Source organism: Diceros bicornis, chromosome 1, assembly GCF_020826845.1.
Source record: "Diceros bicornis minor isolate mBicDic1 chromosome 1, mDicBic1.mat.cur, whole genome shotgun sequence".
Taxonomy (NCBI): Eukaryota; Metazoa; Chordata; class Mammalia; order Perissodactyla; family Rhinocerotidae; genus Diceros; species Diceros bicornis.
Window position 1 is genome coordinate 15537885 of NC_080740.1, and position 24569 is coordinate 15562453.

The following is a 24569-nucleotide window of genomic DNA, read 5'->3' on the forward strand; positions in this document are numbered from 1 at the left end:
CTGAACTTAATAAGGATAGGGGATAAAAAGGATACAATTTGTGAGGTCAGAAATCATTATATACAAAGGGGTCTAAAATCTGCTAAAACATTCTCTAAGATGTTATCATCTGAAATTTTGTTTTTCCCTCTGGAAATCAAAGTCTTTAAGAATTAAGTCAGACCAAAGAGGTTGAAAACAGATTTTACAATATCCTGACTTAGCCTGTAACATTCTTCATTTGTCTTTTTGACCTGCCTCTCCCACTTCAACATCGGTCCCTAGAGAATGGTGTCAAGGTACTGCTTTATCTGTGACTTTCCAGGTCTGGTATATGAAAAGTGGACACTGATTTCCTTGGCAGTGGCTCCAAATCACATGCTGTAGATCATCCAACCAAAGGACTATTTCTTTTCCTTTAATAAATCCAGATAACCTTGGTCTGAGTTAAAAATTTCATTCTTTCTTAATTTCATAGATAATAATAAAGCAATGCTGTTGGCTCTTTATTACGTTTTGGGTGAACTCTCACAGTAAAACTGCAAATGAATTCAGAATTTTTATTCAGAAGAATTCAAGCTAACAGAATAATACTTTCAAAACAAGAATCCAACTATTAGATTTTTTTTCACATGCTGCTTAATAATATTTTAAAAAGTAATATAAGGGTTGGCCCTGTGGTGTAGGGGTTAAGTTTGCGTGCTCTGCTTCAGCAGCCCGGGGTTCACAGGTTTGGATCCTGGGCACAGACCTATGCATTGCTTATCAAGCCATGCTGTGGCGGTATCCCACATTTAAAGTAGAGGAAGATGAGCATGGATGTTAGCCCAGGGCCAATCTTCCTCAGCAAAAAAGAGGAGGATTGGCAACAGATGTTAGTTCAGGGCTAATCTTCCTCACACACACACACACACACACACACAAAGTAATATAAAAGTATATTTTATACTAACAAAAATAGTTTTCTTATTTGAGAGCAACTAAATGGTATCCCTCTCCCTTTCTTGAATGCTGCAACCCGAATTTGTGTTTTGTTAGGAAACAAAAATGCAAACTTGTTAAAGCCAATCCTTTTAGATTGAATTTTTAACCATTTCACTGAAATTTTAAATCATTGAGTAAGCATTGTAGAGAAATCTTTTTGGCTGATATGAAAGTCAGACAAGAAATTTTTGATAAGTATTCTCAAAAACAAACACTTGCAAACAATGGTACTGGTTCAGAATAATTAAACATTGTATGACCTTTTCCTCTCCTCACTTACTTAGTTCTACTTTATAATATGATAAATTTTTCTTTTCTAATGATCAATAAATTTGAAAAAAAGTCATGTAAGTAAGGTTTTATGATTATATCATGACACATTGCGTGTAAATGGACTTTAAAGATATTTGTGTCTTATCCCCACTGTGAGTACTAAGTTCAAAGGTTCTAAGTCATGGCCTAAGGTCCTGCTGGATGGTGTCTCTTCAGAGTCTGGAAGCCAGGTCTCCTCATTCACTGCTCAATGATTTTTCCATAGTCGTATGCTGCCACCACCAAGTCTCCATGTATTTAGCTGATATAAATTAAGCATTCCAGAAGTGACAATGCTTGACAACCAAATGCATAAAATAGTAAACAATTAACAATCAAAATAAGGAAACAGCTGTTAGTTTCTTTTTATATAAAATTATATCTAATTTACAATAAATGCCAATTAAAATTATTAACCAATATACATAAATCTCCTTTGCCTTATTGTCAAATAGCTATGTGGATTGCTAAATTCTCTTAAATTTTCAAAGAGATTCCTAACGGCTTTTCTTTTCTCTCTCTTTTTTTTCTTTTGGTCTCAATCACGAATCAGTAAATCCTTGAGCATACTCATACTTTCAACTCAATAAAAACAACCATATTATCAAAGTGAAAACAAAGGGTACTAATAGGATAGTGAATAACTCAACACAAGGCTTGCTGTGCCAATGGTTATTTCTATTAAATCTAATGATTATGAAACTTGATCTTACAATCATCAATAACCACTAAGATTAGCACGTTAAAAGCTTTAACGTACAGAGATATGACAAAGAGGAATTTTAAAAGCAGTGACTTTTCATTTTGGTTGTTGAGAGGAAGGGGTTAAGCAGTGGATGAATAACTGTCAACTGATACCTAGCAATGTCACTATTACTAATGTATTATAATAATTTGCTGTTTATTTCCCTTCTACCAAGAGTACAACCTCATTCTCTTACTTCTTTATTACCACTTGCCTTCATCTTTGAAATTACTTCAATTAAGTGGTAAGAAGTTTGTTGTTTTAAGAGATATGTGATGATCTGAGATACCAACCCACATTTCATTTACTGCTATATAACAGCTCTTTAAGTTTTTCTTTAAGTATGTTAGAGAAGTTAGTAAAACTTTCCTTTATTGGTCAGTGGTGCTCAGCCATTTAGTCAAATAATTAATTTGTCATTCATTGTACATAGTATCAGAAGAATACATTATTTTTGTGAATTACAGATCAAGGGCATATCTGTATTTAAAATTACACTATTTCTTTTAATGTAATTAAATATTACATTAAAAAATTAAATATTTTTTCTGTTTTTTACATCAACACTATTAAAAATTTATGTCTACAAGATCAACTTTTCCCTTATTCAGCTATCAAACATTTACTGAGTATCTGCCCTGTGCTCTCTCTTATGCCTTGAGCTGGGAATACAAACTGAATAAGACACAGTTTGCCTCCAGAGGGCTGAGTGTCCAGAAGAGAGATGTGTATCCAGACTTTGCAATTACAACGCAACGAGATAAGTAATGCAGGCACAGGCTGCCATGGGAGAACAGAGGAGAGGTGCAGAATTCCTTCTGGAAGAGTCAGGAAAAGATTTCCTGAATGGTTGAGCTGAATTCTGAGAGGTGACAAGGAGTGCTCAGTAGCATGAGGCAGGAGAGGGAAGGGGAGGGCTGGGAATGCATAAATGAAGGCAAGTGGCCTCAACACTGTTTGGAGAGGGGCAGCACAATGTAGCGGTTTAGAATGCAGACTCTGAAGACAGACTGCCTGGGTTCCACCTCGGGCAATTACTTGACCTCTCTGTGCGTTAGTCTCCCCACCTATAGAAAGGGCATAATATGAATATCTACTTTAAAGGACTGTGATGAGAATAACTGAGTTACTTTTCGTAAAGCACATAGTAAGAGCAATTTAAATGTATGCATCATTAGAGTTGGAGTGCAGGGCTCTTGATGGCAGTGGCCGAAGGTAAGAAGGTTTAAGACCGGAGAGTAGGGATGGGCCAGAGATAAGAGGCTCGTGGTTAATTCTGAAAGAGTTGGGAAGCCATTGCTGGATTTAGGCATGTGAACGATGACCTACAATTATTTAAGGCTTTGAGAAAGACTAATCAATCATGGGGACACTGAAGCTGGATGCAATGTGAACTAGGGAGATGAATTAGGGGGCTCTGGAAACAGTCCTGGGGTATTGCTATGAGCCTGAACCAGGGCAGTGGGATAGGAAGGGAGAGAAAGGGATAGATTTAGGAAATACTTGGCAGGCAGAATTGGTAAGACGACTCCCTGGATGATGGGATGAGGGAGAGGAATAGCTCAGGCACTGGAGGGGAAAGATGCTATACTTCATGATAGAGCTGAGCTGAAGAAGAGAATGCTTACCTTTTTGGTCTCTTGGTATTTATAAGCACGCGATAAATGTTAAATTTCCTTCCTCCCCTCATGAGACTATCCCCTTTTTCCAAGCTGAGATGATTTGATTTTGAAAAAAATTACAAAGACTGAAAAGTATTTAACTTAATTGCAGAGTCTTTACACGGGGCCTCAGAGTTTCTAACTTTGTCTGAGACCTTGAATTTCAATGGCAATATTCAACATTTGGAAGATATCTTTTGGCCATTTTCCTTTGGTTTTCTTTTCTGAAAATGTAGAGACGTTCTGGCTGGCCTTGTTTGCCCCTGGAGTAATGTGATTCTCTGACATCAGCATGGATATATTCAGCTGCGACATATGATCCTGGCCGGCATGAGAAAGAACGGGAAGACGTCTGAGCCTGTGAGCAGGACAGACAGCTAAGCTCAAGACGAAGTGGCATCAGCAACAGGTGTTCGAACTGTGGAACCAGAGTTAGAAAGGGCTTCTTCCTCTATTTTTAAAAAGTGGAGAGGTAATTCTTTCACAACTATACAGAAACTGAAAATTATATGCTCATGGCTACAAGATACAATCATCAACATATAATGTTTATTGTCATCAGGGTGCAGCAATTGAACGTCTTTTTGCTTCTTTCTATTTTTGAAGTAGAAGATTCTCACGCCTATGGCAGAGGTCCTGAAGGAGAGGGATGAATCTGCCAAGCTTGTAAGATTTTTTTTAGTTTACTGACGCTATAATCTATATGTGGCTAACTTTTATGCTTACAAGACTGAGTGTCTTCTCTGTCCCTGGAGGGCCATTAAACTTAGCGGACTGTCAGGGAATTGACAACGACAGCATAATTGAACAACCAAACACTTCTTATTTTCAACACAGAATTCTAAAGCATTCTTGCTATTAAGCAGCAAAAAGAGGCCACTTCTGTCAAAGCTGAGTAATCCATCCCCTCCACCCCAACACATTTTTACTACTTCTAATAACTTTCATCACCACTCTTGGTGGCTGTTCCCATAAGAGCAAGCAAACTGGTGCATCAAGATAGTGGATAAAATATAAGATCGAAAGCATTTTTCTTATATTATCTTTTTTTCGGTCTTTGTGACAACCCAGTTTTTAGTCCTCACCATTCTCTCTAACCATAGCGTTTGGCAGAGACTTGAACCCAAGAAACATTCGTCTGGCTTTGATCTGCTTTTGTAATTTTGAGGCTACAAACCACAAAGTATTTTTCGAGGGAAAAAAATGAGCACTTCATTTCAATGTGCAGCAAAATAGTATATTGAGTTTACTCATTAATTTGACTCTACCTAATTGTGAAAAGATAGATAAAATAGGAAGCTAGTGCCATTGATTGCTTGTTAATTCACTGTGTAGTTCTACTGCTTTTTCTTCATTACTCGCTGAATTAGTGAAGAGCCAACAACGCAAGTGAGAAACATTACCCTCAAATGGATATATTTATAAAAATGTTGTTATATGCCAATTTTTTAAATCTTCTTTCTTATAATTAGCAGGCTATTATATCCGACCCTGGCAAAATATTTTAATTAGGCTGTCCATAGATATTTCAATAAACTTGAATTTTTTTTGACATTTCAAACACAACCTTGTGTCATTCGTGCCTGCCTCCTACTATTTTAAATGTATAGCATGTTCCAGCTGCAGGAATTACCATGGTTACTTATTATGCCAATAGTGAACTTCAGTTAGCATTAAAAAGTATTGTGCTCTCTTACCTCTGCATTGAAAATGACATAAATATCTCAACAATCACAATAATATGAATTAATATAGAAACCTGGAGAAGTGTGACCATGAGACAATTGGCCAGTGGAAGAAGTTCATAAGAACTGAAATATATTTAAGGGGCTTTTTTGGGGTACACTATATTTACATTCTCTAAGAGCTCATTTTAATGCCAAATATGGCTTTATTTTATTAACAATATTGTTGAATGGTTATAATCTTTTCTTTATGTATTCTCCTTTAGAAACGTACAGGAGCTTGGTACTTCTTGGGTAGAAAGTGATTCACATTTAATGTGAAACGATTAACAGAGAACTCAATAGCCAGGCTTGCTAAAGGTATTTTTGTGTCCAGAGATGGTATCTAGGATTAAATTGATTTGATCAGAGCCCTCAATTCTGATTATGCTGACTAGTTGAAGTTTTATTAAGGAAAGTTCTAGTTAATAAATAGTCTTCTAAGTTACTATTCAATCACTCCCGCTTCATAAAAGTGCTTTAGAAATTCTTGGGGTCATTCTTGCACGCCTCTCACAGATCTCTCAACTTTACCTTGTTCAAAAGACTAACTTCCTGCAAATCCCCCAGTAAATGAACCCTGAACAATAACACAGACTACAGAACAGAAGTCTCCACTCACCTGCGCTGGTGCCTGCACCGGACGTGAGGTCTCCACCCATCAGACCACCTATGGATCAAAGAGGAGGATCAAAAGGCGAAAGGCTAAAGGCTCACAGAACAACACACTTTACCCTTAGCGACCTCAGTATTCTGTCCTCTCCCCAAAGTCCTAAATTTGTAAAGTATTATCTGACATTTGTTTTATTGTGGCATGCTGTGCTCAAATATTAAAAATACATTCACTCACTGACATTCTGCAGAATCTTTTTTTCTAAGAAAGATCACATTTTAAAAATCCAGTCTTTGAATGGTGTCTGAATTTTCATTATTTTCAAGTCTAGTTTTTCCCAAGAGGATATTTTATAGAAACTAAAAAAAAAGAATATGGTTTACTATATGCTCAAATAACCATACATTTGATGTTTAATTCTTTGTAAATTTATTTTATACAATTAATTTTGTGCAATGCTAATTGTCCAGAACTTTGATCATTTCATGAATCTACCCAGAGAGAATGATCTCATTTACTACCCAGACTTTACTTACTGACACAATAAAACAGGTTTCACCGACCAGAAATTTAGAAACATATACTTATTTATTGCTAACTTAAGAAACTACGTTAAAATTTGGCAATGTTTATTTACAAGAGCTGGGATGTTTCAATAAAATACTGGATATAATAATTACTTTTATTTTTCAAAGAAAAAAATTTAGCCAAAAGGATAGAATATCAGCTAGATTATGTTCTACTTGCTTGTAAATTGTACTCTACAGTTATTAGTTGGTTCTGGTTTTGGAATTAGAAGAAAGTATTCATTACATTTTAAGGAAATGTTTATTATTTCCAATCAAATAATATTTTGAAAATAGAGTATGAGATTTTTAAAAATAAATGAGCATGAGTTCATCAAATAGGACATTCAACTGCATTTGAGGATGATCTGAAGGGAATACAAATGGTTATTGAAAATTCTTATGAAAAATTTCTATCATATTCAAAAGTAGAGAGAATGGCGTAATGAAACCCTTCATACACATCTCTCAGATTCAAGATTTGTCAAGATTTTTTTATGTGGCTGATTTTGATTGTATTTTCTATATGAAGTTTCTGTACTAAAAAAGTAATACATGTTTAATTCTAATTATAAGGCAGATAGTTAAGCATCCTAAAGGATAAAATCTTCTGTGAATAAATTGCTTTTAATATAGTTACGTGTGTCTAAGACATATTAAAAATTTCCTATGGAGTGCTTTTAACAAAATAAAATGTAAATATATAATGGTTTGCTGTATATGATTTAGAAATACAGTTATTTTGGGTGCTTCTTTTATTTAGTTATATTCAGTAAATGTTTAGTTAGTTCCTACTGTGAGCCTGGCAAATCAAGAGGACATTCTTCCCTTCAAGGTTCTTTAAATCCACTGGGGAAATAGACACATATTCAATACAGTACATCATATTGTGTTCTGCTTGATCTGAGTACTAAGAATGGTTGATCTTTTCCTGAGCAATGATTTCTTTTGCCTGGGACTCTGTGAATTGTAAAACAGTAAGGATCTCCTAGAAGCGTAGAGACAGATTTGTGGCTGGTGTATACATCCTTATGATGTGCTCTTAACTTCATTTCTCACTGAGTTTTGTTTTTATTTCACACTTCTTATAAATTATGCTGTCCTATCACATTTCCTTTCTGCCTTAAATCCATGGTGGTATAAGTAAGTTACTGTATAAATAAATACAAGTTGACCAAAATAATAAATAACTAAATGAGATAAACGCTATGAGAGAACACAGAGGAAGGTTTCACAGAAGAGGTGGTATCTGGCTAGCAGGAAGAGGTAAATGGCATATGAGGCAGGAGAAGAGGAGAAAGAAAAGCATAGACACAGGATATCTGACGTTCTGTTTGAGAAAGTATGTGGTTAAAATATAGCCACACGAGGAGATTGGTGACAGGCTGAACAGATAAATTGCAGATTATGAAAGATTTCGAAAGATATGCTAACGCGGTTAGGCTTTCTCATGCAGAAAACCTAGCAGGGGGTGGGTATTAAGCAATGAGGGAACGGAACAGATGGAAAACTGGAGAACTCAACATCTTGTACATAAAAGAGCCTTTTTGCCAAGAGCACTTCCTTCCGATGATCTGTTAATGTTGCGTCCTTCTGAGGACATACCTGTGTTACCTGCACTTGGAGGTCGATGTGTTACACCAGGAGACATACTATTCCTCTGCAGAGAAGGGTGGGCCAGTGGCAAAAGGTTGGGGTTTCCCAGTGAGCTGACGGGGTTGCTGTATACCAAACTGTTGTGGCTGGACACTGGGATGGAGACCGGCATCTCAAAGTTGGGGGGTGGAACAGCCTGTAGGAGCAGGAAAAAAAAACATGGGTAAAAGAAAAAAATAGAAACAGAAGCCCTCAAGTACAGACAGCCTTTACTTTTCCAAGAAAAATTTCAAATTCCAAACTGTTCAGCGTCTAGAAGACCATTAAGAAGAGCTCTCAAGATGTTCAGATCATAAATTAATTTCTTTAACGTGCTTAGAACTCTCTTTGCAACGTTTCACTTTTGTTTAAAACAAAGCCCCATTTCATTAGACTCCATTGTCTTTGAATTCCATTCGATTAAGTAATAATTGTTCATTTGTGATATCTGAATCTGGTGCCAGAAATGACTGCGAGATCAAAGGTACATGATTGTGATGACTTCACAGAGAAAAAGGAGGATTAAAATGCGAACCAGAGTCTTTGGTTTAATTGCTTATTGAAGCATATTTATGCACAAGTTTAATGATATAAAATCATCTCCAGGCATGTGAATAGCATATATACTTTAATTACTATTTTTCAAAGTCTGTCTTTTGAAAGTAACTCTAAAGATAATAGACATTTTAAGATAGAGGATTCAACAGAGCAGGTATCATTCAATAATTCATATTTTTAAATGATAGTTCAGAATATATGTTACACTTCATATTTTGGGATATACTGACACTGACAAATTCAAGACCTACGTCTCAAATGAGACAGTTGGCAAATACTTAGTGAACTGAAGCTGTGCCTAATTAGACTAATTCAGGTCCTAATTATTGATTTTTATTTGTATTTTATTGTATTTGTATTTTATTGGTATTATTTTGACAATTTAAGCCAAATCATGTTTATTTTTCTGTTTGCACTAACTAGATCATCATAGTTGTAACTCGCTCTCTCCTTTTTTTTTTTTTTTTAACATTATAAATGAAAATACTGTTTGAATATATTGCCAGAGGACTCATGGTGTCACAGCATATAGCATTCTTAATACAAAATGGATATGCGTGTGTGTATGTGTGTGTCTAATATATATATTAGAGACAGGGTTTATATAGAACATTCCCTCAGGGATTCTCAAATAAGCCATTGTGCAAACTTAAATGCATATGTGCATGTGGCTCAAAGTTTTCTTTTTCACTATCGCTTTTTCTGTAATCCTAACATCAACTTGCTTTTATCGGTTGATTGGCTGGCCTGCATCATACGTCATGCTCTGCAATCGCTCTGTTGCTCCTGGTGATGATTACAATACTCTTCTGTATTTACGCTTATGCTCCCTTATTCTTTATTTTTCCTATTTTTATTTTCTCCCGTGATCTGGACATGTCGATATTGACAAGAGCAAATGTTTCATCACTATTTCCGTTCACATGTCTTTGATTCCTCATAGTTTTACAGGGAAATAAAAATGTTCAAGTGCTATATTAACAGTCATTTTTTATTGCTTTATCTGTTGTACAAAGGGTAACAAAGAATAATTTTGCATAAACACCATGATATAATGGAATATAAATGTTTGATAAGACATGAGAGAATGAAAATATCCTCCAATTTCCAGAGCCTTTTTAAGCAACAAAATAAATTAGTGTATACTGTAAAATAAATGTCTATAAAGTCAATAAAATATTGTATTCTTTTATTAAAGGGTCAGATAAGAATTGCTCTAGCATACCTAAGAAAAAGTAAAGTAACTGTGCTCGGTCTTCTCCATTTGCCCCTCCAGATCTACTCTCCCCCGTCTCCTCTGCTCTGGGCCTAGGAGGCTGAGCCTCCAGACTGCATCCGCCCGGGTCCCCTTGTCCTCTGGCTTCAGCTGGGCCAGTGGAGGCACTGGCAGAAGTACAGAGAGCAGGACAGAGGTCAGGGTACTTTTCCACTGCAGCATCCTCCTTGCTCGGCCAGAGATTGGCAGAGGCTGCACACCCCTAGTGAAGGCCTGTCTCTTACAACCATAGATCTTGCTGGACTCTGGTCACTCCTCCCTCCTCTTGTTCCTTCAGGCCTAAAGGTTAACAGTTTCTAGGTTGCAAGTCCTAACATACGTCACTACTCCTTCGGGTTTCCCTGAACATACTCATCTGTAAACAGTCCTTTTACTGAACTCTTTTCAATTACCTATTTGAGTTTGCCATCTGTTTCCCACTGGAGCCGTAACTAACTCTCTAGATCTAGGCTAGTGGTACTCTACAGTGGTGGACTATCGTCTTAGGGAGCATTTTGGACATCCGTGGGACTATTTTTGGGTGTCACAATGATTGTCATTTTTTGGGTGGGTAGGCAGGTACACTGTATATCCTATTATATGTGGGACAGTTCTACACTACAAAGAACTGTCTCTTACCCCATCCAACTTTCAAATGCCCCTCTGGACATTCACACGTGTGAAAAAACCTGTTTATAATGATATGAGTCAGAACTAACTTTGTTCTGCAAACACAAGGTATTTTTTATACGCTGAAACACAGATATTATATACTGAAATTTCCAGAAATGAAATTATTATATACATTAAGGGAATATTTTATTTTGTTTTCTACAGAACTTTATCAAGAATTGTTCACCATCTCGGAAAATCATGCCACCAATGGCAATTCTGCTCTTGCGACTGGGGTTGTAAACACAGCACACTGTTTTCCCTCAACTCCATTAAAAAGTTTTCCTCCGCCACTTCACTAAAAAACGCTCTTGTTATAGTGATTAATGATCTTCGGGTTGCTAAATCCAATGATTACGTCTAGGGCCTCAATTTTGACACAGCTGACCACTCCTTCTTGATAAACTTTCTTTCCTTCTAAGACTCTCAACTTTCTCTCCTACCTCGATAGCTGCTCCTTCTCAGCCTTTGCTGCTGGTTATTCCTCTTCTCCCTGCTCCCTGAATGTACCTCAGGAAGGATGTACCATCCTTCTTCTACCTCAGCTAAGGTCTCTCCCCTGAGTCCAGCCTTGCATATCCAACTACACCCTCAATATTTCTACGTGAAGGTCTAACAGCTTCCACAAACTAACTCCAATCTAGCTCCACTCAGCCCTTTCCCATCTCCAGCTGATGACAGCTCAATGCTTTCAACTGGACAGAATAAAATCCTTGGAGCCACCTCTGAATCTTCTCTTCTCCCACACCCCACAACCTGTCTATTAGGAAATCTTTCTGGCTTAACTTCCAAATACATCTAGTCTCCTTCCACCTTTCACCTTCTAATGGCTGCCACCCTGGTTCCAGCACCATTGGCTCTTGCCTTGATCACTGCGGTCGCCTCCTAACAGATTTACCTGCTTCTATCCTTGCCCTCCTTTTTATTTTCAACCTAGCAATCAGATTGACCTTTTAAAAGCACAAGTCGGACTGCTCTACTCCAAACCCTGTGAGAGCTCCCGTCTTACTTGGAGGAAAGCCCAACTTCTTCCCACGGTCCACAAGGCCCTATAAATTCTAGCTTTCGCCAGGCTCCATTATCTGATTTTCTATCACGGTCTTCCTCCCTTCCTCATTCTTGCCTCATTTCCGTGGCTAATTCCATCACCTCCTCAAGTTTCTGCTCAAAATCTGGCATTCTCAAGGAAGCCTACCCGGACCACCCTATTTAATCCTGCATCTTGCCCTGCCCTCCACCTATCTCCAGACCTCCTTCCCTTCTGTTATAAAATCAATTATGATGTGGGCCAAATAATGCCCCCCTTCATCAAGATGCTAAAGCTCTTTTGCTATAAGGTAACGCAGAGCCTAGTCAACTTTTTATTATATGAATTTAATATTTTCTCTTCAAAGGAGAATTTTTAGGAAGACTAACATAAAAATACAAGCTTACAATTTACTGTGATTATTTACTGAGCAGGCACTGTATTGTATAATTTGCATACATGATATGATTTAACCCTTTCAATATCCCTTCACTATAGATATAATTCTTCCCTTTTTAAATTGAATGAGATTAGGTAAGTGGCCCAAGGTCATCTAACTAGTAAGTAAGTGAGCCTGTTGCTTTTGCTACTAAATCACTATGCAACACAGTAAATGTTTTTGGATAAAAATAAAATGTTGCAGTCAGAAATCACACCATGAGCATGGGCTGCAGGGTAGTAGCTTATTATTTGTGAACCACAAAAATAATGAACTAAATGGCTTCTCACGGAATAGGGGTGAGCATTCACAGTGGAGTGTGCTCTATGCTGAAAGGGTGTGACTGAGGTCTTGGGAAAAAATAAACCACAAAGACTCCCCTCTTCCATATTTACTCAAATTTGGTATTTTAAAGCCATCTTTTGGTTACAAATATTTTAATTTGTATTCGTTACTACTACTTATAAATGTTTACTACTGGGTACCTAAGGATCTGCTATGAAACTACTTCTTTCCTGAATATTCTATAGAATATTGATTGTGTGCCAGTAGAGAGGAAAGCCTATTTTCCCCTCTGGGTAATTATATGCATATCCAAAATAAAGAGTATTATTAATAATTATTTATAAATTCTGAACCACCCTAATTAATAACTAATTCAGTGAAAGTCTCTCTACTCCTTCCATCCTCTGACTACCTATCATCCCCAAGAATTATTCAGTTTCCAGCTTTCTGGACCAGAAACAACTTGATGATAATTATTATAAAACTCTCTTGTGATTGGCTAAACAGCAGTCAGATATAATTCTGATATCAGAATATACTTCAAAAATTCACAATTCATAAAATATGCTTCCATCCTTTGCATTCTCTCTATTTTTTGCTTTGTTTCCTTATGTGTATCAGGAACTGGCTAAATAATTTTGAAATCAAATTATAAGCTTAAATGTCCATACTGAGAAGATATTGCAGAGAAGCAGAAAGAACATCAGCCCTTATAATAGAGATCTCAGTTGCAGTCCAGGCTGTGTAACAAACTGCCACTTAACCAGGCAAGTCATTTAATCTCCCTCGACCTTATGTCAGACATGAAGTAGTTGCAATCATAAATAGACCAACCAGTTCTAAACATTTTAGGAAATGCAAAGGCAATAATAATGTATAAATGTTTATAAGAAATTGGCATTATTCTTTTTCTTCTTGCCTTTTCAAAACTAGGGAACTTAAAGGCATCTAAATTTTTAAAATTTTTGCCTAAAAAATGAAAGCCAAAAAGCAGTTAAAAACTCCAAACTTACAAAGATCTCAGGGCCTGGATCCAAATTTTAGAACACTCAAGACAGGAAGAGGGAATTTGGGGTGATTAAATAAATACTGTAGGCAGGACTGGCTATATAATTTGCAGTGCCCAGGGCAAAATGAAAATGCGGGGCCCCTAGTCAAAAAATTACCAGGAATTTCAAGATGGCAATAGCAGAGCATTTAACCAAGCGTGGCCCTCTAGGAGCAGGACCCGTGTAACTCCACAGCTCACATGGCCATGATGCTGGCCCTGGCTTTAAGAGATATGGGCATGATAGCTAAAAAGCTTTTAGTTTCTATTCCTAAATCGATCATGGTTACCGAAGTGAGTCATCGTGGTCAGAAAGGCATCTGAACTCTTGTCCAAAACCACCATTTTCCCAAACTTATCACAAGAAAAAGTCCAAAAAAATATTTTTAAGAAAACATTTTTAGTTAATAAGCCTTCTTTTATTTAATATGAATGATTGAACTGAATCCATTTTTTGGGGCCACTAACTTACCCTAACTCTTAACTTTTGATCAACCATTACCAAGCTGCTGAGCACTAGCAGACAAGAAAAATCACACAACTCTGATGACTGGTGACTACCAACTGCTGATAACCAAATTTCTTCAAGGCTGCTCAACAACGCTGGCCTTTACTAGCTCATTCCATCTCCAACCTTCACCCTTCTCAGTTCTCTTTCAAGCACCTGCTTCCCTACCTCAATATCTACAGAAGCTAAATTCAATATAAAAAATAGAGGTCATGAGGTTGTCCCCCACTCAGCTTCAGTCTACCCACCTACCACCTGAACTACCCCGGGGCCGTCTGCAACTCCGTCCTGTTCAGATCCCTTCCTTGAGAAGCTTTGCCATTTTATCTCCATTGGATCTATAGATTCAATCGTTTCCTTCCTTCAAGCACTTCTCCTCTGCATATAAATAATCTCAAGTGCTTTTCCTTCTAATTCCTTCCTTGATCCTAGTTATAATATTTTTTCTCTTCAGTCTGTTATTTGAAGAAAATACATACACTCTCTTTCCACTTGCTCCCTTCCCGTTCACTCTCAACTAATCTTGCATCCGCCCCTCCTTCCTTCAGCCCATTTCCTAATTCCTGGTTCCTCAAATGGAGCTGTTGTTTCTTGCTGTGAAGCCCAGCATGAACCGTAGCAAACCCCACACGAGGAAATGCTGGTCAACGGGATTCCAAATCATCCGTGAACTATTTCATGTAATTGAGGAATATGGGCATAAATTATACTGCACCAACAGGTGACTGCAATATTAAATTTTCTATTTTAGAAGGGAAACTCTTCAAACTGGGTCTTTGAAATAGAAAAACAGTCTTATAATGTTTTTAAAGAGGTGGAGACACTCTCTACATACAAAGGGCAGAGTGTCCTTGCCCTGCTGTAAATGTTTTAGCAGCTGTGGAAACTTTCAACAAAATTTACTTCCAGCAACTGAAAGTGATGTGCGAAAACTGGGCTTTTCGTCGTGGAGACTAAAGCACTTACTAAAGAAATGAGGATGTGGAGGCACAGCTGGGAGCTGTGTGGCTCCTTCTCACGGCTCTGCCTGGAAACTCTAATGTGGTTTGTCATCCACTGCCACACACCGCTGCACCTCTTAAGAAATCATGTATCCTGATTTTGAACTCTTTGCATGACAGGATGAAATACTGTGAGGGAATCTAGGTATGCATCACATCTCTTTCCCCCTAAAGCATGGGAAAAACGATCCAATGTGCAAATATGGCCATTTTCCCAGAACTCTGGGGGCTAAAGCTCACACACATTCAGAGTAACCGCCATGGAGAGCGATCCGCAGTGTTACATTGCCCTTTTCCTAATCGTGCGGGGGACTCCTCCTACCTGAGACACCCAACATGCTTCACCTTGAAATCTTACATTCACACATCTTTGTACTAGCAGCTCTAAATTACCATATTATTATAGCTAGAGAAACTGGGCTATAAGAACTAAAAATTGGCCCAAAGGAGCTGCCTCTTTCTTTCTTCTGGGCAAGATTAAAGTCCCAGCGGATATTGGATCATTTAAGAATTCTGGGTATAACAAGGATGCACCGCTGCATCTGATAGGAAACATTTCATTTGATTAAGTGCCTGCTGTGGGTGTGCTGTATGTAGTACTTGGTTTCATGAAACCTTTAAGAATTTACAGCACTTAGCTTTCCTTCATGCTACAGTGTATTAATAATTCTGATTCAACAAAAGCTCAACTGCTCACATTATTTCATTTCACAAAAGAAGCAGACATGTATTTATGAGGATAGAAAGTTTAATATGCGTACATTTTATAAATAAGTGTTAAAGTTTCAATTTAATTCAACATGAGTTGACTGTGCACCGACCTTGTGTAAAGCACGCATTTATCTTGTGAGTGTAGTTGTGGATCTGGCCTAGAGCTTTTTTTCCCCAAATATCTGCACTTGTAATTGCTGAGGCATATTTTCTCTACAGAGTCTCTCTCAATCCTCAGGTTTAGGCTGTTTTGCTAACTTCCAAAAAATGTACTTTTTTGAGAAAGGAATTAACTACCTATTGGAGAGGTTGCATATGATGAGAGCTCAGACACTAACATTAGTTATTCAGAAAGCGTGTCAGCCTTGAGTTGCATCACTTTATGTCACAAAACTAACATCACTTGATTCATGACAGAATATAACCACAGGTATGTACTTTCCCCCTTTCTATGTGTGCAAAACCAAAATAATACATGCAGAGTTATTTCTCTTAAATATCTGGCAAGGCATATGATTGATTGTTAGAAATTTTTTGACTTGGTTAAGACAAAATTGAGCCAAATGTTAAAGCATGGAAAATGTTGGTGTAGGCAAAGCGAGTATTCTGAGAAGCTCCACAATCACCCAGCACACAAACATGTCGAGATCTGACCCTCAGGTTCTCATGCAGTCTGTTTCCCTGCAGCCAGCGTTAGCTTTAACCCTTCAGTGCTGTGGTGGGATTTCATGTTTAGGGAGAGGAACGGAAGCTTTATTCAGAAATTCGCTTTTATTTGGTGGATGATTGTCAGTTTACATGAGAGAACTGCACTTCCACTCCTGTGTCTGGTCTCAGGACAAATATATATATATTTTGTAGTCAATCCTCCAACTCGTTCAGAAGGAAATTCTAAGGTTTCACTAGTGCATCATGATTTGTGTGGACTGTGTGCTTAAGAGATTGTGTAAATGCAGGGTGTGTCTCGTAGATCTTTCTCTTCCTCCTGTTAATTTTCTACCTCTGAAGGAACTTCTGGACGGCAACTCTTTCAGATTACGTAATGTCAAGCATCCCTTAGGGTTTGCTTTCTAAATGAACTGCCCGTGGGATGAGATGGCTCCTTTATTGGGTTGACTTTCCAATGCTTCTTGGATAAAGCCATCACTGAAAGGGTTAAGGTATGTTACTGCAGCAGCTATCAGCAGACCAGCCATCTACCTTTGGTACTTACAGGAATTTTATGACTCTTGATCATATTATCAAATTCTTCATTAATTTTTTTGTATTTTTCTTCAGTGCGTGGGGTGAGTGCATAAGAGGAGTCAGGATCGGGGCTTTCACAGCCTTTGTTTTCTTTCTTGTTCAAGGCCTGCCAGGTTCAGAGAAATATCAAGAGTAAAAAAAATGAAAGGTGTTCCGAGTACTTACACACAATCTTTGCCTGCTGATCATTAGATCAATATCTTCGTTAATTTTCCTGTACTTGTCCTCAGACTCAGGGCTGTGACCTACTGAATCGTCTGCATCAGGATCTGGGCTGTCACAGCCATTAAGGCCCTTCTTTCTCAACGTCTGAAATACACAATGTGGAAAGTTCAAACCTAGACAAAAGCTGTATGAAACATTCAGGGGTGTTCTAGAAGTTCAAGCTGTCCAGTATTTCAGGTTGTTATTACATACGCTTATTACACTAGAGTAAAGAAACCATAGAGAGAAACCGTGAGTCATTTCAACAGTGTACTCGTTACTATTAAAAAATAAATAAAAGGGAAATATTCCTTTTGCAACTAAACTCAGTCAATGAACAAAGAGGGTACGAGGGCTGAAGTTTCATGATATGGAATTCATACGTGCTTCATATATCTGGAGAGAGACAATTACAGAAGAATTCAAGTAAGGTAGCAAATTGCAACACTCTTATCTTCCCACAGAAAAATCAGAAGTCAGGACATTACACAATGATTTCAGAATCTGTGACCATGACAAAAGCAGAAATGCTGGGAACAGATCCCTAGTTTGAGTTTAACATAATGGTTGGCACTCATGGCGTCCCGCCACCCCTCAGGCTGTGCACTTGACAGCAAAAGGCGCAAAGAGAACCCAGCTCACATGCTCAAGAAGCGCCCGTTCAGAACGTTCAGACACTGTGATCGTAAGGAGAATTGCCTTTGCTTAGTCTGGCTAGAATTCTATACATGTGAAAATGTGTATTGAAATTGATGATACTGAGAGGTTATCAGCGTAAACATAGGCTAAAGAGAAGTCCACACAGCTGAACCCAGGGCTTTGTTATCACGAGCTGAGTAAGGAAGCTCAAGAACTCTGAAAACAGGTAACCAAGGCAATAACTACCAAACTGGCAAAAGTTCCTCCTGGTTCCAGCTGAGCAGGATCACCCTGAGACCGTCTCCTGGCACACACAAATGAGAAGTCAGTGCCTTATCTCGAACATCCTGCCTCCTGAATGGAGGCCTGGGCTAGTCCCCACTGTCACCGCAGGAGAAATACTCATGTAAAACTCCAACAGAAAAAGCATGAATCAGGAGGCCTGAGTTTTACTTTCTTTCTTTTTTTAACTGATGGTCATCAACTTAATTGTACACGATCTGATTTACAGAGGTAATGTTATGTTTTTAGAGATCATAAAACCGATTAATCACACAGCTTACCATGTTAATTATTAATAGACTAGCAACATTTCTGAATTTTCCTGGTATGACTAAAATCGTTTATAAAGAGCTGTGTACCTAAGCGTCTCTCATTAATGGAAAGTTCAGCAGAGCTCATCTTTATTAAAGACAGAATCACATACAAATAAAACAAAAGCTGTGACATCAAGCTAAGAAATTCAAAGCTGAGATAACACTCCATCTTTAAGTCATGTAATTGGGAAAAATAAATAAAACAACATGAGTTAAAAAAGGGGGTGTCAGTCTTAAAAATTTAAACTCCTTGGCTCTTCTCAATGTGTAACAAACGCAACATTATTTAAAATTAGTATCTGAGGCACTGAAGATTTTCACTTAAGATCAAATGAAGAGAGCCACCATTTCTAATATATCTATGATACACTGTGGCTCTGTAAATATTTATTAATGTTATAGTGGTATAATATAACAAATAAACATATGGTTACAGCTTCTTATGTGGTAAAATGTTTGAATATTAAAATGAATATTTTGACACAAGATGATAAAATATACATTTACAATCTCGGGGAATTTATAATTGGTGGGGCCACCTGTCCTCTCAACAAGGATCTACAGCCACCATTTTCACCAGCATAAGTCTTCCTAGGGTTTAATACTATAAAGGATGTCACAATACTTCAGAATAATAATTTTCTTTGCTAACTTAATTTCCTATCTTTTAAACTCTTTTGTTAGCATTTTCTTAACCACAAGAGCATTTTTCTGAGTGATAACTGTTGTATTATGGCATGTATCTGCTTTGATCTCTACATATCCTTGAGTTTTCAAGGATAATTTCTGAGTGTCTCGCATCATACTCCCTATATTTTTCATAAAAATTCATTTATATGGAGAAAAATATGGAAGATGAAGAAAATATTACCCTATACTTTTCCAAATTTATCTACTTCTATTTCTATAAGGTGTAGTAAGAATATTCTTTTTTAATTTTTAAAAAAATTTTATTTATGTATTTTTTAAATTATTGAAGTAAAAAAATTATGTAAACCTTTAATTTAGAGTCTTCTGTTATATAACATTAATTTATAGTCTTTATATAGACAGACTTTTCAATGTGCATGCAAATCTTTTATCCAATAAATCTTATTGTAAAAATTATAGTTGTTTTGATGTGCAGATTTTTGACAACAGAACGCAAGGGTTAGGAGAGGCCTATCAACTGTCATTACAATCCATCTGGCACATACATGTGTGCTAAATATTCTTACAAAGCTTTTGGGGGTAGATATCGTGCTTGGTTTATAAAAATTCAAACATCAATTACACTTTATTGAAAGATCGCCATAAATATTAACTCATTATCTCTCACAAGTCTTCCATGAAGATTTTAGTGAAACCTTATGCCAGGTCTCAAACCAGCAGGGCCAAGCGTGATGGCCCAACCCTCCTACCTCCTGTCAGGGGCAACCCGGGGCCCCCTCTCCTCTGTCCAGGCTTTCCCACACTCCTGAAGTAAGGGATGCGGAATAGATCTCTCCCACTCAGAGGCAACCACAGCAGTAGATTGAATGTTGAAATAAACGAGGTAGAAATTTTTAAAAATTAGGCTGTGGGAAAATTTTAAGCATAAAAATATGGCTAAAATATTGACACTTCTTAGACATCAAATTTTAGACAGAGTAGGAATGCTTATTGGTCAATAAAACTCTCATCAGTTTATGTATTAAGAAATCAGTTAGATCAACAGCTTGCTTTGTACCTGAAGAATGATATGAGCTATTAGGCAAATAAAGCAGGTGGCATGAAGTCACAAGGAAGTAGCAGTGATGGGGACAAGGGAAAACAGTGGCTCATTTCCTCCCAATGAATTCTTCTCGTATCTGACTACATTATCTTACAGCGAATATCACTAGTACTTAAATAATGAAATATCTCTACCACTTAAAGGTACACAACAGTCTTATTTCAAGTTAAATTGAGTTATTTAAAAAAGGAGCATTTTGAGATACACAACACAAAATCCAAGAGCAAATTAATATTGAGTTCCAAATTCCCGTAATCACACAACCAGAACACTGAAAAAATTGTTCAAAAATATTATCCTCAGCTGAGAGCTTGTAGAACACATTTCTGCCAAGAACAAACGATTACGGTGAAATTACAAAGCTCTGAAAATGGAAGTGATAGCACAAACTTGAATACCATAGTGTGAATGTTGAACTAGAAGAGCAGTCTTATCTTTATTATATTAACAATCCACAGTCGTTTAATGATGACAAAGGAATTACTGTTAGATTCAGCCAAGTGTCTTTATCACAGTAATAAATAGTCGGTATAAGCTAAAGGGATTACTAAATGGATAAATAAGCATTATTCCTTCAGGCCTTTTTCTAGTAAAATAGAAATCTTTGCTGCTGGCCTCTGAAAGCTTCTCTGATCTTTTACAAATGTTATTGGTCAAGTAGTGTAGGCACTTAAATCATCATTCCTTTACAGGAGCTAGAAGTCTTGGATGTATACATTGCAAGTGTCTCTCAGCTGACTATGTTTTGAAAAGATTTATTCTGTACGTTAAGATAAGGCAAGAGATCTATCGAAGCCACCAGCTTCTCTTGCTACGTATCTAAAGAAACTCTTCCCTCTGAGAACTCTGTAAATCTTGAGTGAGTCTGTACACCGAAGTCAGCTTTCCATGTGAGAATGACACTTTTGGGGGTAGATCAATTGACTGCAGAGGCTTCTGGGATGTTTTCACAAGGCAGCGATTGTCATGCAGTGAGCTGAGAACAGCCGTTTCTTAGAGAAGTAATTAGATTGACAGAAGGTGACATACTCCAAACAATAAATGGGAAAAGGAGTCCAGACAGGTGATCCAAAAACCACGTGGACTCTCCCCTCCCAGACATGTGGACATATGGCCCCTGCATTACTACATTTGTTCACTGGGGAAACTTGAACTACATAGAAACTGACATGATAGGTGACAGGTGCTTCAAAAATTCTAATGAAATAGACGTAGGGAACAGATTCTATTTCATTACTGAAAAGAACATAAATGAAAGAGAACGCCACATGGAGCTCTCGTTTCTTGTCTTAGGCATTATGTTATCCACTAGAAAACCCCGTCTGTATACAACGGTAAAACTGGTTTCCCCTTCTTAATTAGTTCTCATTAGTAAAAAAGAAATAACTAAATTATTGGTCTTTTTCACTTATATGAAGTTATATATTTTATATTATTGCTATTTAAGTAAAATTCAGTTTCTTTCAGAGAGCCAGCATCACAGATTAAAAACCTGCAACCACTCAATTTCTTTCCGTGTCTGCAATCTTAGTCCTTAAGAATGTCTGCTTTCAGCATCTTTCTTTTTCTGGGCCTATCCATTGTATAGCAGAAATTTCCAATCCTTTTGTGAAAAATCCAAAAATCCTCATTAATTTTTCTTAAAATCCAAATAATCATCCTTTCTTGTATAGCTAGCATGACCCTTACTTCAGAGGGTTGATGTGTCGAGAACACACACAAGAATTATTTCTATTAGTTGCATGAATGTCATGTTCACACAAAAACCAAGGGATAAAAAGGACAACTTAGAAAAAAGGTAGTTCCTTTTCTCTGATACTAAATCATTTTTTGTGCTTGTCTTTCACAGCTTTTCAAAGATAAGCATCTGCTCTTAACAAGCTGAGTAATCTTTAGAAAGTAGTAAATCCACACAGGGACAGGAGGTGCAGCTGAAAGGGATACCGCCTATAAATGAAGTGTCTGAGAGTATTTTGTAAGCATCCTCCCATAGTGGTGTGCTGATACTCATGATGCTGCTTCCAGTTTCTTCAGTCTCTGGCAAGCGGCTGTCCTAAGGACTGCGCCCTGTGACTTATTTCATTTAAAACATATTCAGCAAACAATTATTGAAAACCTACTATACACCAGATGCTGTTTTGCGCACTTGTTTCTTAGAGAAGCAGGCAATACAAATTCAAACTAAAAAGCTCTGAACCAACCTATAATATTGTATTTTTGTGTGTGTGTGTGTGATTTCTAGCACAGATTACTTTAGGCTGGGGGAAGATCAGGTGCCAAGAAATTTCTCCATAGGTTTTAATAATCAAAACTGCAAGCATTGTCTGTACTAGCTCTCCTTATTTTGCAGTTCTTCTTTGTTCTTAATATAGAAATGAAAAGACACATTAAAATACTGTGAATTTAGTACAATTAATCAGTAGACTTTAATTAGACAAGCAAATCATATCTAGTAAAAAGCATGAAAAAATTAAATTTTACCAAAAATTATTCATTAATGGTGAAAATTTTAATAAAAAATTGAAAAGATAAACCTTAACAACACTGCATTTCTCTAGGTTATTGATGCTCATTCTAACCAGATATTAACTCCTGCCGGGGAAAGGCTGGGAAGAGCTGGAGATTTTCATTGTTTTTGTTTTCATCCCTTTCTTCAAAAGGTGATCTTAATACTGGACTTACAACTTTTTTCACTGAATAACTTTTCATCTTCAAGTAATGGAAAGAAAAGACACTAATTAAAGATTTGAAGACTTTTAATGTATAGAACATAAAGAAACATCCACCCTCTGCCTCCTATGGCCATGAATTATTTCATAAACATTCAGATGGTGATAGAATCACCAGGACTCTAATTCTGGATGAGACCACCAAGGATCATCTGGCCCTTCCTCATGCCTTCCAGAAGGTGAGGAATAATGGTGCATAAGCAACTAGCCTTTCACATCTCATTTCCTTGCTCAAGCTGGGCTTCTGCAATGAGCCCACCAGTGTCTGTTCCCTGGATGTGGACAGTGCTCCTTCAAGGCGGAGCTGACACATCATCTCTCTATAGACTTTTGTGATCACCTGGGCTGAATTAATTTCTCCCTCATTCATGAGCTCATTTACTATATACATTTTTCTGTTAGAGCCTTTATCACACATTCTTGATTATTTGTCTCCTTTGCTAGATCATGAGGCAATTAACAAAGCACTTTCCTTTCTTCACTTCTGGAGTTTCAATATAGAGCAGAGCCTGACACATTGTAGGTGCTCAGCAATGCTTGCTGAATGAGCAGAACACACATTTCGACTTCAACGTTAATGTATGCAGAGCTTGCTCAACTGTATGCAGGTCGTCTGGCTGGTTGGGGGCAGAGATGGTGGGATCCAGACCTCTTCAGACACATTGACTAAGTGCTACTATGCGTCTGGTGTTGTGTGTGGTCCTCTGGATACAAAGATGCTTTTTCTGAATATATGAGTAAGATCATTTGTTTACACGTTTTTCTCCCCATGAGCGAGCTCCTGGAGGTTAGGGATTGTTTACTAGTCATCTTGTATCACCAGGAATTAGCACAGGCCCTGGCACGTGGTAGAAGCTTAATACATGCCTGCAGCATTAATGATAGCCTGAATGGATGGATGAACAGAATAGGAAAGAACATTCAGATGCCGGAGGGAGAAAGAGTAGTCTCCATGTAGTGTTTTTGCAACTGTAACTTCTTTTTTCACCATTTCACATTACATTAAAACTCAGTTATTATTTTACTCTCTTTAAGTAACTGTTATAAAATGACTATTTTTTGAAATGTACAGTTTTTAAGTTAGAAAGCAACACAGTGTAGGCATAATTTGTACAATGTATGAAACATTATAACTCAGGAGATTTATATCATTGAATACTTAAAAACTAGGGTACTGGTCTGAATATAGAATTTCAGAAAAACTGAGCATTCATGAAATCTTTAAGGGAAAAAACCAGAAGTATATAATCTCAGTAATGAAACGGGTAGCGGGAAAGAGGGCATGGAATTCAGTATGGAAGAAGAAAAAAGGGATTTTAGGCTGAATGTATAAGGTTAGAAAAGGAAAAACAGAAACTTTTTAGGAAAGAGCATGGGGAAACTTTTGTGAATGTGAGTCAGATACTATAAATTTGAAATAAGCATGTTTTAAAATTCTTGGGCAAAGTTCATCTTTTTTCCCCATTCTTGGATGCTGGTCTACTGCTCCACTGTTCTCCTGGGCTTTGACATTGGTCTTACTCTGAGCCAACCTTAGCCTTGAGGATTCATGGAAAATCAGGGTGATTTTAGGGCCAATCAGATGATTCAGGCCTCCCCAGGACAGGCCAGTGGTTTGGTGTTTTTATTAAGGATTCTTCCACCACACCTCTTTTGGAACCTGGACAAGGCACGCATCAT

The 24569-nt window shown here is 37.4% G+C and overlaps 1 protein-coding gene across 5 annotated transcripts in view; it reads right to left on the reverse strand.

Annotated features, from left to right (window-relative positions):
* MEF2C (myocyte enhancer factor 2C) overlaps positions 1-24569 on the reverse strand; it is a 146820-nt gene that overhangs the window by 24710 nt on the left and 97541 nt on the right. For 4 of the 5 annotated variants that reach the window (XM_058527877.1, XM_058528057.1, XM_058527795.1 and 1 more), the window contains exons 4-6: positions 17134-17277; positions 8190-8376; positions 6028-6075 (exon numbers count right to left, since the gene is read on the reverse strand). In XM_058527877.1, coding sequence (XP_058383860.1) covers positions 6028-6075; positions 8190-8376; positions 17134-17277 — 379 coding nt within the window. Of the gene's footprint in view, positions 1-6027; positions 6076-8189; positions 8377-16936; positions 17075-17133; positions 17278-24569 lie in introns of all 5 variants that reach the window. The other variant, XM_058528141.1, reaches the window with a different exon arrangement.